At 38.5% G+C, this 14,893-nt stretch overlaps 1 protein-coding gene across 3 annotated transcripts in view; it reads right to left on the bottom strand.

Moving 5' to 3' along the window:
• Window positions 1-12,721, bottom strand: part of taok2a (TAO kinase 2a) — a 30,807-nt gene extending 18,086 nt beyond the window's left edge. For all 3 annotated transcript variants that reach the window (XR_006822791.1, XM_046037526.1, XM_046037539.1), the window contains exons 1-5: window positions 12,252-12,721; window positions 4,952-5,092; window positions 1,474-1,545; window positions 1,104-1,205; window positions 26-71 (exon numbers count right to left, since the gene is read on the bottom strand). Coding sequence is in view for 2 of the 3 variants with exons in the window: in XM_046037526.1 (XP_045893482.1) it covers window positions 26-71; window positions 1,104-1,205; window positions 1,474-1,545; window positions 4,952-5,083 (352 nt within the window). In the remaining variant the exon portion in view is untranslated. The remainder of the gene's footprint in view (window positions 1-25; window positions 72-1,103; window positions 1,206-1,473; window positions 1,546-4,951; window positions 5,093-12,251) is intronic.
• Between the last annotated feature and the right edge of the window lie 2,172 nt (window positions 12,722-14,893).

Raw genomic sequence — 14,893 nt, 5'->3', positions numbered from 1 at the left:
TGCAGGAGTTCAGCGGTGAACTGACCTTCAAGGAGGTCTGAGGCCGAGCCGAGGCAGTACTCCATCACCAGCTGAGGAGAAACAGACGCTTATTTACATTCACACTTATATTATAGCAGTAAATAATATAGTTTATATTGTATAACAAACATAATGTCATGTGGAGGCTGCATTAAAATGTTATATTTACTTCAGTCATCTTAAATCAAGGTAACGGCGCATTTCATCTGTCGCCTGTCAGGAGTTTTAGATCTCCGTTGCGCACATGATCGTCTGCCAGAAGCTGTCATAAATTGACTGTTTATCTAGTTTTAAGACAAATATTTACAATATATTTGTTTTGACTATATATTTTAAGGACATCTGGATCTGAAGTTATCAGAGAAACAAAGGTAAAAGTTAGCGACAGCTCGGCACAGAGCGCCCGGTGTCCACCGAACAGCATCGGAGAAACACCGACTTTTAGCATGAAACCGCTTTGTTCAGTGTTTCTACTGGTTTTAATCACTGGCTCTGTTTGTTTTAGAGAGGACGAGACCTCTGCGTATAATTCAGCTCCTGGTAAAAACCTCCTGAACAATAAACTGACTGCAATGAACAGTTACTCCCATGATCCCACAGTACTTCACGACGTCAAACTACATCTTTTGTTATTGTTTTTATATGAGAGACGCTCAGCGGCAAAAATGACATTGCATTTAAGATTTATCATTTTAGTTATTAGTATACTTAAAGTACCAAAGGTTAAAGTACTCATAAAGCAGAATGGCCCACTTCAGAATAATATATATTATTGGATTATAATTATTGATCAGTCACCTTAAAGTTGCAGCTGGTGAAAGGTGGAAGTACTTTTAATTACTTTAAACTGCTGGAAAGCCCGGGTCTCATCTTAACAACAACAACAATACATCATCATTTATTTGCTGATTATATTTTATAATACTAATCGGAATCCATAAAGTCACTAAAGCAGTCATGGACAATTTAAAAAGGATCACAAAGCAGAAAAGCACAAGTTAATCAAAATGTTACTTAAGTACAGTTACTTTCCACCACTGCGTTCAAATAAATCAATACATAAAAGAAAACCAGATACGTACCCATGCCGTGTGCTCTTTCAGGTAACATCCCAGATACTCGATAGTGTTGGGGTGGCGAAGTTTCTGCAGGAACTTCACCTCTTTAATGATGTCCTGCCATTTCTGCACAAGAACACAAAACGACTCACAGCCATGTGTACTTTACACCAGACCGTCTTTACAGGAGAAATCTTTTAATTCATTACCACACATCTTATTTTTCAGTGTCTTTACATCAAAGACAAAGCGTTTTTTAAATGAACTGAAAGCGTTCATTAGTAGATAATGACCATTTAATTGCCTAAATGATTTTTTTTTACAGAGACAGCGAGCAAAGACAAAGCGTGGGGAGGGACGAAAGGAAATCAGTTGTTTCTTTCTAGTATGTTACCTCGTTTGTCTGCTTGCCGCTGTAGGACATTTTCTTAATGGCCACCACCTCATTGTTGCGCACGTCTCGGGCCTGTCGGGAGACAAAAACACAATCGTCAGCACCTTAAGTTACACAGAGAACAGGTTAAACGGGGAATCAGGGATTTGGACTTCTGGATAAGAATGCATAGATCAACCGGCTGGGGATCGGATTTGGTCGGTTTTCAGCGTAATCGGGGCCGATCAGCGTCAAATATCTGCTTTTCTGCTGGTCACATTTAACGTTACAGACGGTTAACTGGCTATTGTCACAGTCACACACCTTTAAACAGTCAATGCTTATGCTGGTGGTAATGGGGACCCTAATAAAGAAATAATTTTCCCAATAAAGAAAAGTTATGCATGTTTGTCTATGCTGTGAATTATCATTCTTACAAAGAAAAACAAAACTGATTTGGGCAGGGCAAAATGTAAAATCGGTGGACCTCTAGTTCTGGAGTCTGCTTTGTGCGGGTTTTGGTTATAGATATATTTATTTAGAATAAGGGGATGTCTATCTCTGCATGCAATGATCTCGTTTCATGCAAGCTGCTCTGCTGTCACAGGGAAAAATGCAGATTAGAAAACGTGTACACATGTTCAAGAAATTCTCCAGGAGAAATCAGGTTTCTCTAATCCTCCGCCCAGATTACAGAGGCAAGATTCTCACATTAGGTTTTCAGAGATGAGCTTACTGGAGAAAGCTGACTGTAACCCGGTTACTTAGACACATGTAGATGCACGCTTCCTTTACTTTGGGACTTTCATTTCTTTTTGAATGACGTGTTCGGACTCGACCAGGGCAACCTGCTGCGCTGGTCTCTCTGAACCCTTCTCCATCCATTAGTCACAGCGTTTTAAAGTGTAGTTAGTCATTGAATGTATCCCGATTTAGCAGCAGATAAAAATAATTTGGTGTTATTACTGCAGTGGATAAACCACTTTAACCATCCTTTCCTGAGTAAAGAGCGCATGATAAGACCACTCGGTGGTGCTAGAAGATCGATCTGATATTTTCAGTGCACAAGAGAACATCATTAGTACACAATGATCCATTCCCCAACCAAACTGCATTATTTATTTTTGGATGAAATACTCATATGTTCCTCAAATCTATTCCAACTGCTTAATCCTCCACACACAAAAAAAAAGGGGCTTAATCCTAAAAATCCCAAGTAAGGACGCTGCTATCAGACACCAGACGAAGAAGTCCTGCTGCACTGTGATGACACTGACAACATCAAGTCCTCCTCCAGACTGTAAACAACTAAATGATGCATCGTTTCTGTTTCTACTGAGAATAACTCCTGAAAGAAGCATTAAAATAAGGAATAACCGGGTAGAGCAGAGTTGTACAAGCTTTAAAAACATTATGTAAAGGCTTTTAGACCCTGACTCATGTAGTCAGCGGTCAGTTAAAGTCAGTTGTCCCCTTTGAAACACACAGAGTACATATAGTCTGAGCTCTGAAGATATACTGAATAAAGCAGACACTCTTGTAAAATTGATGCAAATTAATGCACATCGCCTATTTTTGCAGCTCATTTCTAATGGCCTTTAAGGATCCTCTGAAGCTCAGACATTCAGTGTGGGAACGCTGTGGAGGTGTGAGTCTACCACACAGCCTGAAGGTAACAGGTAAGATGAGATGCACAGCTTAGTACACGCTCGTGTTATGTTCCCACTGTTTGTCTAATTAGGTGCGGAGATTTTTCAGATTCACAGCTTCCTTATTAATGAGAAAATGCAGATGAGACCGAATTTCTGTCTCTTAGAAACCCACACAAAGTAACACTGTTTACTGGCTCGGGCCTCCTGGGCTCACTGAGCATTTCCAAGGGAAGCGCTTGAAAAATCAGATAACGATCTAAACTATTGCTTCTTTCTTCAAGATAATCTCAGCACTGGGCGGCAGGAACAACACAGCGTTGCTTTATATGTAGAAGATCATCGTGTTCCGACCGTCTTTAACCAGTTTAGCTCGCCTTGCAGTGAACTTCTGAATGGGCGAGGAGAATAAAACCAATAAATCTAGCAGCCAATCTAACAGCGGCTGTAACATGGTGGATCAATATTTTGGAGCATCACAACCCGAGCGAAATGAGAATCAGAATTCGATCCATTCGGTCGAGCCGAACGTTTTTCATTTTACCCGCTTTAAAGTGAGCGGGGGGCTAAACTGACATTTACTGACAACATAACGTGGTGTAATTGTAGCTTACGCCGCAAGTTTCGGCATTAATCCGGCTTTAAAGGGGCGATCAAGTTGAAATTTCTGACTGGAGATTCAGACTTTCCGTGTCAGATGGAAGGAGCGTTTGTCCCACGTCCAGCTCGTCACAAACTCTGCTGGTGCCTTCATTGCAAAACACTATTTTCTAGCAAGCATTGCACATTACTCTGACGTGGTGATGCTGTGTCGTAATCAGCACATCGCGCCGCGACAGACGCTGCCAAAAAAAGTTCCAGAGAGGAAGAAAAGAGCCGTCTGATTGGCTGGACCACAGTGTTTTTCCTCTGGTTAACGTCTTTGCCACACAGCAAAAATAAGCACTAATGACAACTTTTGTTTTGTGAACGCTAGGGCTGCACAATATTGGAAATAACTGACATTGCAATATTTCTCTTTTTTGCAATATATACTGAGATATAAAAAAAAACCTAACAGGAATTTTCAATTCCTCTATTTGATATGAATTAAGCTTCCCAGAATTATGGAGGTGATTTTGTAGGGAAAATGCATAGGAAATAAATTTAAAAGTGAAATGAAAAGGCAGGAAAATGTCTTTTTAGTGTGCAAACCATCCTTTCTTGAGCTTTAATGCAGTAAACATATTTTAAACAGTTAATTTGACTTGCTTCACATTGCACCGTCCTGCGACGTGACAACTGCGCACAGGCACATTGCGATGACGATACTAAAACGATATATTGTGCAGCTCTGTGGCCTCTACAACTGAACGCCTCATGTATAGTGACTACAGAGCCACATGCAAGAAAATAAATGTTTTCAACTTTCTTTCCAAGTTATTGAGTATAAAAACGTTAAACAGACACCTGTAGAAGTGATATAACTATCCGAGTCTTTATCGATACTTTATTATTTGGTGACGGTTTTTAAATTAATTATAGGATTAGAATTTAATATTTTAAATATTAATAAGGCTAATTTGCGCTGTGTGTGTGCGCGACAGAGAGCAGCAGCCCGATGATAAACATTCATTATTAGAACTCTAAAAATACGCTGCTTGTATGTTTTTGCTTGAGCCAGTTGAAGCCACGTGAGCCGGACTGGACCACCTCCTGCTGCACTTGATTTCCCTTCTGACACGTCACAGGAACTTTTCTAGAATAACCCCGACCCTCACGTGAACACAACGTCAGGCCGATCATCAGGCGCTCACAGATGATCCCAAACAGAAGAGGCTGTGCTGAAAGAGACACCGCGTCCTACTCACAAAGTAAACGGCGCCGAAGCTGCCGTGGCCGATCTCACGGAGGTCGGCGAACAGCTTCTCCGGATCATCTTTGCAGAAGAGATCCGCCACATCCGGGTCCTTCAGATTGCCCGCCCGTGCATTCGAGGGCATGGCCAGGGCCTGGAAGACAGGTGAGATACACAGGTTAGTACCGCAGGTGAGCGAGGTGTGGGAAAACTCAGGGTTAAAGTCAAAACGACGTCATCCAGGCTGCAGAAGGTTCACTGGAAACGTGTTTTTGTGATCTTCTCTCACATGAATCATCGTTTAGTCACAACTAGATAAATTCAATTTTCTTCTGGAGAATTTAAGACCTATTTCACATCAAACAGAAGTACAAAAGGACATGAAGGAAAACTCCCAGAATGACTTGCAAAGTAAATAATATTTTCACATTCAATAATCCAAAATCATGAAATGAATGACATCTTGAGCTGGAAAGACTCTTCAAGATTCATGTTTCATTTAATCCATATAACTATATACAGCACACTGGTTCGCACGGATGTTTATTACTGTCGCACAACGCGCTCACGCTGTAGACAAGCGACCGACGTGATTTGATGGCGCGGATGATAAAAAAGGAGAAATAGAGTGAAAGTAGCGAGGGATGAAGGAGAGACAGAGAAAGTGAAAAACGTAAGCTAACAGAAAACAGCAGCTCTGTACAGCGTGTCTGCTGTAAAACAGAACGACGGCTTCTGCATCAAGACGGCGAGTAGGACGCTTTAAAACATCAGAAACCAGGTTAACGAAGGCTAAAAGCTGCTGCAAAAAGGTGCGTCTTAAGCAGCGATTTAAGGGTTTGTAGGGTGCAGCTTTAATCTGCATGGGGAGGCTGTTCCATAGGATGGGGGCGCCCACTGCAAAAGCTCCATCGCCCTTATTTTTAGTTCTGTGATCCTACTTCGTTGGACGGGCTCATTTGCATATAGTTGAGTACCTGTCTTGTTTATGCAAATTCAGATATGGCGAACGGTCAATTAATAGATCCTGTGTGTCGGGCTGAGCAATAAATCTATAATGATACTTATTGCAATATAATATTTCTCAACAACATCATAACAAATGTTCAATATATCGTTAATAAATGTTTGATTTAATTCATTTGAATCACAAACAAATTAGCACTTTTCTATTAAGATATTTATTTTGTTGAGGGAAAGACTTTACTAAACTCAAGCATATTGTGAAAAAATTAGTAGATTTTTTTAAATGATGCGTAGAGACGCCACGTTAGCCCACACATAACACCACAACGCAACGATTTGTAGACTATTTTTTTTTTAAAGGACCCGCCAAAATCCTGATTAGATTTTTTTTGATCGTTTAAGCTAAAACACAAAACAACATGGCTCCAGATTCTGCAGCAATGTGAGGACTGGCTGACTGGACCGGTCAGTAGAGCTGCAACAATTAGTCGATTAGTTGTCGACTATTAAATTAATCACCAATTATTTTCATAATCGATTCATCAGTTTGAGTCATTTATTAAGAAGTAACAGTAAAATTCTGTGACTCCAGCTTCTTAAATGTGAACATTTTCTGGTTTCCTTCCTCCTCTGTGACAGTTAACTGAATATCTTTGGGTTGTGGACAAAACGAGACATTTGTTTTCTGACATTTTCTGGACAAAACAACTCTGAAAATAATCGTTAGTTGCAGCCGCAGTGCTCAGATGAAAAGAATAGTATGAAGATATCACATCTACAATATCGGCCTGTTATTTCTGTTTCTAGATTTAAACAACATGGATCGTGGACGGCGTGACCATTTTGTTTTTAGAAGGATGTGGAGCATCTGTTTTCAGTTGGGCAGAAAAACTATCTAATTAATGTGTTAAACATGCTGGAAAATGCATTCTCGTCAAAGTGACCCATTTGCAAAATTCCCCCATGAGACTTTATCAGATTCGCTGATATTCACAACCTAAGGTGCATGTCTCGAACACTCGGTAGTGTTTCAGGAATGTCACGAGTGGCTGGCTTTTGGCGTGAACGTTTGGAGAGATATCACGGTCTCTGCATCTGTGTGCTGACAGAAAAGCAGCCTCTATCTCCCAACGCTGATCTATCTGGGACAGTAATCAGCTGACAAGTTGTGACATGAAGACGTTCAACAGTCTAAAAGAGACTAGAGCCGGGCTGTACGACTGGGGAAACTGGAGAGAGCGAGTAACAAAACAGAAAGGGAAAGGATGAACAGCAGAGAGAGAGAGAGTGTCCTGATGTGGGGGGAGACAAAATGGCAGCTGGGTTTCACAAAGTGCACTTCACAACATGAATAGACTTCAATCAGTAAATGTTCAGTTTAGGCTTGAAACTCATGATGAAAAACACACCAACAGCTTCCAAAATAAGGACTCGTGGCAACAATCAGCGTTTTCTAGTTATGCTAATTATAATAAACAGATCTGTCAAAACATTAGTTGTTTGGTCTATAAACTGGTGAAAACTGTTGACTCAAATGTCTCGTTTTGTCCACAACCCAAAGATATTCAGTTTACTGTCACAGAGAAGGAAAGAAACCAGAAAATATTCACATTAAAGAAGCTGGAATCAGATTATTTGTACTTTCATTGCTAAGAAAAAAAGACACCGATTATCAAAATAGCTGCAGATTAATTTAATAGTTGATCTAATCAATTCTAGAGCTTTACATGTTTGTACTGCATAAAGCATCGTAAAAGTTTACTAAACACAAGCACAAAAATGACTGTTTCAGCTCTAAATGCAAATTCTAGAAAGATCAAATACCGACTTAACGGTAGGGCTGATTTGCGATATTATCGCGGTATGATACAACGAGATTTTCTAATCGTAAAGGCTGCGATTATGCTCTGGTCACGACGCGCGAGAGTAAAGCAGTCTGCAGACAAGCATCAACTTTGCACGTTAAATTGGTGGTTGAACTGTGGGTTTTGTATTGAGCGCTTACTCTATGATACAGCTCACACCGGTAAACTTTTTCTTGTGGCCTGTAGGTAGGCCGACCTGATGATGTTACATTATTTAATGCCATGACTTGACGCTGAAATTATCTTTCTCATATTATAATAATTTGATATTTCTTCTCCACCATTGCTCATAATAATAATTCATGCAATTAAAGCATCACCTAATTTCATTATAACACAGGCCTGGCCTACAAGAAAGAACAGTGCATGTTTAATACGTTTAAGGTTGTCATGAGACTGTAATAATACAAACTTACATTAAGATAGAGCAACCGCAGTCTCAAACAAAACAAAATCAATCATTTTTCAACAAAAAACACGAGTACAATAAATAAAAATCCAATCCCATTCCCCTCAATAAATTAAAAGCTAATTTGTTCATGATTTCAAATTAAATCAAACATTTATTGAACATTTTTTATATTGTTAAAGGAAAATTATATTGTGATAATTATTATTGTTTTATTGCCGAGCCGTAAGTGTTTTGTTATTGTCATTTAATCAGATTATTTTATGTCAAAAAAAAAAAAAAAAAAATGCCAGGAAATAGAGCAGAGGTTATAATATCCCACAGCCCAAGGAGACGTCTTCAGCGTCTACTAAAATGAATAATTAATAATAAGAGCTGTTGCAGATTAATGATCTGTTGATCAAATAATCAACTGCTTGTTTCAAGACTTGCTGAAATATAAAGAAAGGGTTTTCCTTAAATAAAAACAGCACACCGCGGGGCAAAGACATGAATCTTTACATAAATAGAATTACTCATACGACGCTCGTGTTGCCTCATGTGAAGATCAGAGAGCAGCAGAAAGCTGAACTGACGGCGCTGCAGTTCTTCACCATCCAACCCTAATCAAAAGATCCGTATAAATAAATCCACGAAGATGAGACGAGCCAAGCTTCAAATGAAATCAGCCCCCTGAATGTAATCTCAGCACGGGCTGTTGACAAATGCAACATCATTTTATAAGGGGGTTAATGTAGCTGCTCATCCTGAAGTCAGCTGGAGGCCCCGAGGAGAGCCGGCAACATCACCGGGCCTCTGTGATTCGGTGACTGCACGGCCCCGGGGTCCCTGTTTAATGCAGGGCTTGTTCCTTTTTAAAGCACTGCTGTGTAAAACCCCCACTAGTAAGTGTGTGCTGGACGAGAGGACAGATTCCCACCCCCCCAACCCCCCGACAGAACACTTCGTCAAAACGCAGTGAACCCATTTCTAATCACATATTATTATGTGGCACTCAGTGGCCTGACAGTGTTCAGTATAAAGGCAGGGAGGCAGACGCCTGCAGCTACAGCCAGCAGAAAAACCAACCAACCTGAACAATGTGAAAGACAGAAACGTACGCTTTTCCAAATTAGAAAGGGAAAAAAATGGGGCACCCTAATTGCCTAAAGCCTGAACCATGTAACTGTAATGTTACTGGTTCTAATCTGGCCAAGGGACATTCATCATATCATTCCCCCTTTCACCTGTTATCTTTTTAAAATCAACTTACATAACCACAATAAAAAGATCCTTTTCCAGGACATTTGCAGCAATGATCTCACTGGTCTGACAGACAGGGATCATTAACTAACAGGTTCCTCTCCGCTGAAGTCAGACATGCGGTCTGTGGCTTTAACAGATCTATGAAATCATCTCTTACATGCGTAGAAATTATGTCTTAAAAAGGTCCAGTATGTAATATTTAGGAGGATCTACTGACAGAATTGCCTTATAAAGATGCATAACTATGTTTTCAGTGGTGTATAAAAGCCTTACATAATGAACCGTTATGTTTTTATTACCTTTATATCTACATACACTGCAGGTCCTCTTACATGGACGCCGCCATGTTTTCAAATCCCAGCAGTCTGTTGAACCTCAGCTTTCGAACATTACTGTGGTCCTGAGCTCACATGTACATCCGCTGTCACAACGCCACACATTGTGTATTAATATGCAAGTGTTATACGGGCAAAAACTGGGACTACTTCAAAAGTGTGCAAATATCAAAAGTTAACTGATGGTCTCTGGAACGCGTCACAACAGGTAATTAAACCAAGACGTGGTATGAATCAGTTTATCACACCATGTTAGCCTCTTTACTAACAAAGCTCATCCCAACCTGCTGTGAACCAAACACCAACGTAACATTATTCAGCCGTTTAAAACACATTAGCAGCCAGCAGAGACTAATACTTACCATGGGAGGATAAAGCAACTTACATAATTTCCAGGACACCACAAGATTTTCCAGGATATTTTACTATCCCCCCCGTATTTTCCATGTTTTTCCAAGGACTGGGAAATTTGTCAACAGTTTTCCAGGACTTGTGGTAACCCTGTTCAAACGGGGTCATGTTAACTGTATTAAGAGTCCATATAAATAACCAAACGTTGTATTCATGACTAATTTTTTTGAAAACTAAACGTGTACTGATGTGTTTTTGAAAAAATAAAGTGCAGCGAGGTCTGTCCCTTCTCTTGTCTGCCATATAATGACTCCTCTGCTATAAGCTGAAACCACCAAATCAGTCACCATTTTTTAAAATGAGAAGCTGTCTTGTGGTTTCTATTTTTGTCATTTTCCAGGGAACCGGGTTGTTCTCACAAGCTTTTAAGAGCAGAGCACAAGAGGGGAGAAGCAAGTTTCCTCAACTTCCTATGGGAGGGGGGAAAAAAACAAACTCACAAAAGACAGTAAACCAGAAAACAGAAGGGAAAATGGAAACGGAGGCGCAGACGTTTCTATTTAAACACGAGTGACGTGAAATTTGGTGCGTCAGTGGTGCCCGACAAAGATCACATGGCAGAGCTAACACTAGCAAACACTTCTGCATAATAGAAGCTCCTTGTTGTGAATGTGTGTGTACACAAACATTCAAAACTGGGAATGAAAGCATATTTAGCTCCAATAACAAACATTAACTTGGGTTGATTTCTCTCCTTTTAAAAAAAAGAAGAGGAAAGTGGTCTGATCACAGGCAATGACACACCGGGCGCGGTCTAAACTTTTAGAAAAGTTTGTTCAGTTACAGTGAAATATCACCAAACTGTAGCACAAATATAATAACACTGCGAATTGCAACTAAGGCTGGGCAAAAACATTTCAGTCCCTTTTCCACAACAAAATAAATATAATAGAAAAATTAAGTGATGATTCGTCCGTTATTACAATAAATTAAATAAAACTTATTGAACATTTGTTATATTGCTATAATTAACGTTTTATTGCCCAGCCCTATTCTACCTCAGATTTGTGAAGTGATCCACTGTTTGGCATCAAGTGTTTGTTCCGAACCATAAAGAAAAGTTTAAACCCACAATTAACCATCTGGTTTCTTCGGCATTCACTCAGGAGCAAAAATCAGGCTTAAAACTTGAAAGAAATAACGATTTGACATTTATCCTGATAACATTTTTGGCCACGTCGCCCAGCCCCAACTAACAAGCTACTCCGGGCTGCAGGAGCTTACAAAGAGAAAGCTGAATAATTCCGTGATGCAATGCCAAGGAACACATCATCTTTATATTAAACTAAATCTCTCTAAAGTTATTTAAGAGCACAAAGAGGAGACACTCAAGATGTAAACATCAACCTCTGCCTCAGGTCTATTAAGTCAGTTATGTCTGGACAGCTCAACAACATAAATGGTCTCTACTCCACCCTTATAAACATAATCATAAACAGAAATTCCACTGGAAGGAAAATGTTTTGGTCGGCCTGCAGCAGCATCATCATGTCCTTCAGCAGCTCAACTGAACAGACTCTAACGAGGCTAAATCAATTGTGTGTTGTGGTTAAAAGCTAAATAAATCCAATCCTCCTGGATCACGAAGTTACACAACTTACTGTTGCTCTGTTGTTATCTGTTGGTTACTCATTTAATTAGCAGATGCTAATCAGTGTTGATAAGGGCAAAGCTAACTCTTTATGTTACATGACAGCAGTGTTAGCTAATGTTAACCTTGATCTGTTTTCGCGTAGGTGATGGAAACGCACTTAAAAACACATCAGGATACTGATAATAGCTGTAAAACTTCCTGGAAGTCGTTTTTTGTGTGTGAAGTCTAACTGAATTCTGTATGTTAAACGGCTGATGTGGAAAAATAGCGTTAAATTCGGATGCTTGAATAAATGCTAATGAGATAAATCTGAATTAACCGAGTTAGCTGTAGCACATGTACAATCTGTCTAATTGTACTAATAAAGGCCTCTGATAACAAATCAGAGACCACAGGGCGTCCCCCGGACCGAAGTTTTGAAAACCACTGGGACGGCTAAACTAGCCAAACTTAGCTTAGCAGCTAGCTAAATGTAGCATTGTACTTACCGCGGCTTATTGTGGTGCCGCTGTGGAACGAAAAACAACAGTTAGCAGCGAAGCTAGCGAGCCGCTATCCTCATAGCCCGGGTCTCCTCTCGGCTCGGCGGGTTAATCAGCACGACTTTTGTCCCATTTTCCACCGAAGTCCCTCCAGATTTCAGGGCGACAGTGAAATTTAGTACACTAATTTAGTTTAGCTGGCGCAGGAAGAACCGTTTCTCTCCTCTTTATGTTGCTACTAGCTTTAGCTAATTGGCTAGCTTAGTTTCGGCAGCTAACATTAGCTCCTCTGCGGGGTGTGGCTGATGTTTCTCCGCGGTGCCCCGCTTCCAGGCATATTGTCCCGTTGGCTTTTTTTAGAAATATACTCTTATAATTAGACTTAATGTCTGCGCCCCATCCCGAGGTTGGACTTGTTTCTTTGCACCGTTTTTGTTCTTGCTAAATACAAGATGGCTCAGGCTGGTGGGGCGGGACTGGAGCGGTGACCGGAAAACGGTCTGCTCTATTTCCGGTGAGGTTTCAGCTTCAAAAATAAAAGGGTATAAATAAATCGACCTAGTTAATATTAATAATCTAGTACAAAAGGCTCGAAGGCTTGATTTAATGATTCTTTTTTTTATGCCATTTTCTACTTGTACACCTTATCTCAGAGGGAGATTTTCTACTTTTTACTTCCTTCACATGTAAATTTCTGCCCTGCAAATAGTTGTATTATTTTTCTCTATTCTTTTATTATTCTTATATAACTTGCATTTGTTTATTCCATAATTATATATTTCTAAATTTATTTATGTCAACTGTATGTTTGTCTAGGTGTAGCACCTTATCACCAAAGCAAATTCCTCGTATGTGTAAAATACTACTTGGCAATAAAGCTCCTTCTGATTCTGATTCTACCCCTCAATACAGCATACAATGATCTCTGTATATTTTCTCTTGGAGGTTCCTACTCATCACTGTATAATAACTCACTGAAATGGCCTCCACCTAATATAATATGAAACTTTCGTTGGGTGCAACTCATTTTTAAATGTGTACATTTCAACTATCACTATTTCATTATCTTCAACAGTTTTTAGTACCATATTCCTCGATATACAGTATCTCACAAAAGTGAGTACACCCCTCACAGTGTTCCAGCCAGGAACACTAACGAACCAGCAGTATCGACGATCCTGGCAAACGACCCCAATGACGTTAAACAGCTGAGTTTCCCTGCCAGTCAGTCAGAACTGAAGAAGTCCTTTGGATGAGGGACGAAACCTCTTCCAGTATCTTCAACCAAGTCCAGTTGCCCTTGACTTTAACCTTCGTTGGATAACTATGACCTGGATGACTGAGAATCTTCATAGACAGCCGTCACATGTCTGTAAATATCTGATTATATCTTTTCATGTGACGACACTGAAGAAATGACTCTTTGCTACAGTATAAAGTAGTGAGTTTACAGCTTGTATAACAGTGTAAATTTGCTGTCCCCTCAAAATAACACATCACACAGCTGTTAATGTCTAAACCACTGGCAACAAAAGTGAGTACTTTGAGGGGTGCCCCTCAAGTGAATATTTTGTTTGTTTTATTTTTTTAACACACACAAACACACCCTTACTGTTTTATTTATTTATTTTTAATATTATTTTTATTTTTTTAACACACACAAACACACACACCCTTACTGTTTTATTTATTTATTTTATTTTTAATATTTATTTTATTTTTTTAACACACACAAACACACCCTTACTGTTTTATTTATTTATTTTTAATATGTTTTTATTTTTTTAACACACACAAACACACACACCCTTACTGTTTCATTTATTTATTTTATTTTTAATATTTATTTTATTTTTTTAACACACACAAACACACCCTTACTGTTTTATTTATTTATTTTTAATATGTTTTTATTTTTTTAACACACACAAACACACACACCCTTACTGTTTCATTTATTTATTTTATTTTTAATATTTATTTTATTTTTTTAACACACACAAACACACCCTTACTGTTTTATTTATTTATTTTTAATATGTTTTTATTTTTTTAACACACACAAACACACACACCCTTACTGTTTCATTTATTTATTTTATTTTTAATATTTATTTTATTTTTTTAACACACACAAACACACCCTTACTGTTTTATTTATTTATTTTTAATATGTTTTTATTTTTTTAACACACACAAACACACACACCCTTACTGTTTCATTTATTTATTTTATTTTTAATATTTATTTTATTTTTTTAACACACACAAACACACCCTTACTGTTTTATTTATTTATTTTTAATATGTTTTTATTTTTTTAACACACACAAACACACACACCCTTACTGTTTCATTTATTTATTTTATTTTTAATATTTATTTTATTTTTTTAACACACACAAACACACCCTTACTGTTTTATTTATTTATTTTTAATATGTTTTTATTTTTTTAACACACACAAACACACACACCCTTACTGTTTCATTTATTTATTTTATTTTTAATATTTATTTTATTTTTTTAACACACACAAACACACCCTTACTGTTTTATTTATTTATTTTTAATATGTTTTTATTTTTTTAACACACACAAACACACACACCCTTACTGTTTCATTTATTTATTTTATTTTTAATATT

This window comes from Micropterus dolomieu, linkage group LG02, assembly GCF_021292245.1.
Source record: "Micropterus dolomieu isolate WLL.071019.BEF.003 ecotype Adirondacks linkage group LG02, ASM2129224v1, whole genome shotgun sequence".
Lineage (NCBI taxonomy): Eukaryota > Metazoa > Chordata > Actinopteri > Centrarchiformes > Centrarchidae > Micropterus > Micropterus dolomieu.
The sequence above is the reverse complement of the archived record's forward strand: the minus strand, read 5'-3'. Positions and strand labels throughout refer to the sequence as shown.